Below are 1,602 nucleotides of genomic sequence, written 5' to 3'. Positions count from 1 at the left end.
TTGTCTTTTAGCTCATAGCTTTAGCAGCAGACGGTTGTACGTCCTGTTAGAATCCTCTGCAGTGAAATACAGTCAAACTTTTACGTTTTCCGATGACCGCGTTTTAACCGTGTTTAATCCAGTTACTACTGTAGCTAAGGGTAGGCTAACATTACCTGCTGCCAAGTGTAACATGTTATTAGTGTTTACTAGCGGGACATGCAGCGATGCTTCTGTTACCTCCTGACTTTTGTTTTGAAGCATCAGAGAGCAGCGCAGGCATTTAGTGGTATTGAAATCTGTACCGGGCGTGTGTGTGTAACAGCTGGCAACCGCTGAAAGGTTGTGTTGCACAGTGTTTAAACTTTCCAGAGACAACCAATTAAATATTGACTTTTGAAATAATATTTACCAGTTTTTAAGTTTTGATTTTTATATATTTAACAAAAATAAGCAGGTGGTTGCCAAAGGGGAAACCAAGAGGCTGAGAGATATTTGCCAATTCACTCAATCTGGTTGCTGAGGGCAACCATTGCTGTTGAGCTCTGCCAAGTGAACAAAACTGCAGGTAGCTATAGTGGTTTTTAAAATGTACTTTTTGAAGAAGAGGGAAGCTGAGCATTGTAAGGGACTTGGTATACTATATGGTGAATATCCCATGTTGAAAGTTGACTGGTGGTTTGGAGTCTCCCCTATGAAGTCTAACGAGGATTGATTTGTTCTTTCCACTCAGACCATGATTGAAGCCCATGTTGATGTGAAGACCACCGATGGCTACCTTCTGCGTCTGTTCTGCGTGGGTTTCACAAAGAAGCGCACCAACCAGATCAGAAAGACCTCCTATGCCCAGCACCAGCAGGTCCGTCAGATCCGCAAGAAGATGATGGAAATCATGACCCGTGAGGTTCAGACCAACGACCTGAAGGAAGTTGTCAACAAGCTGTAAGTCATCACGGTTTCTCTTTCTGAGTGAGCATTTTGCTCCATGTATTTTTTTTTTTTTCTTTAAAAAAATTCTTCTTCTTGGTGGCACATTCTCTAAAATATAATTTGTTGCAGTGGTGGTTTAAAAATAAAAATTGGGAAGACCTGTTACATTTTGGGTGTCATATACGGTACTCTGCAAAAGTCTTAGGCAAGTGTGGGGGGAAAAAAGCTATACAGTACTGTATTTCTAATTAATGGCAATTGCACACAAGTTAATTTATTTATAAAAAAAATAAACTTATACACCGGAAATCTGTCATGGTAAATTTAGTTTTCAAACTCGACTACTGGTAAAATAAGCTGCGTGGTCTGACACTTTAAAGCGGATTTACCAGAATGTAAAAACACTACAAAAATGCCTGTAGAGGAGCACCCCGGGACTCAAATTGTTTGTTTCTCTTTGGATGGGACAATTTCAACTACTGGAAAAATCAAAATCCTTTTTTGTTGCTTAGTCATCTTAAACCATTAAACAACTGACGCGTTTCAGCACACAAGCCTTCATCAGGGAGTCATAAACGCTACAGTTCTAATTTCGGCTCCCAAGTCAGTCTAGTGTCTGTTCACACCAGAAGTGGAGCGTAACGGACTTTAGGTAAATTTTTGGACCTGCGAGCAAAATGTTTTTTTTTTTTT

The 1,602-nt window shown here is 40.0% G+C and overlaps 1 protein-coding gene across 1 annotated transcript in view; it reads left to right on the top strand.

Annotated features, from left to right (window-relative positions):
- Window positions 1-1,602, top strand: part of rps3a (ribosomal protein S3A) — a 4,838-nt gene that overhangs the window by 2,311 nt on the left and 925 nt on the right. The window contains exon 4 of the mRNA XM_032539180.1: window positions 713-921. Coding sequence (XP_032395071.1) covers window positions 713-921 — 209 coding nt within the window. The remainder of the gene's footprint in view (window positions 1-712; window positions 922-1,602) is intronic.

This window comes from Etheostoma spectabile, chromosome 2 (genome assembly GCF_008692095.1).
Source record: "Etheostoma spectabile isolate EspeVRDwgs_2016 chromosome 2, UIUC_Espe_1.0, whole genome shotgun sequence".
Classification (NCBI taxonomy): Eukaryota; Metazoa; Chordata; class Actinopteri; order Perciformes; family Percidae; genus Etheostoma; species Etheostoma spectabile.
Note: the sequence above shows the minus strand (reverse complement) of the source record. Positions and strands in the feature narration are given on the sequence as shown.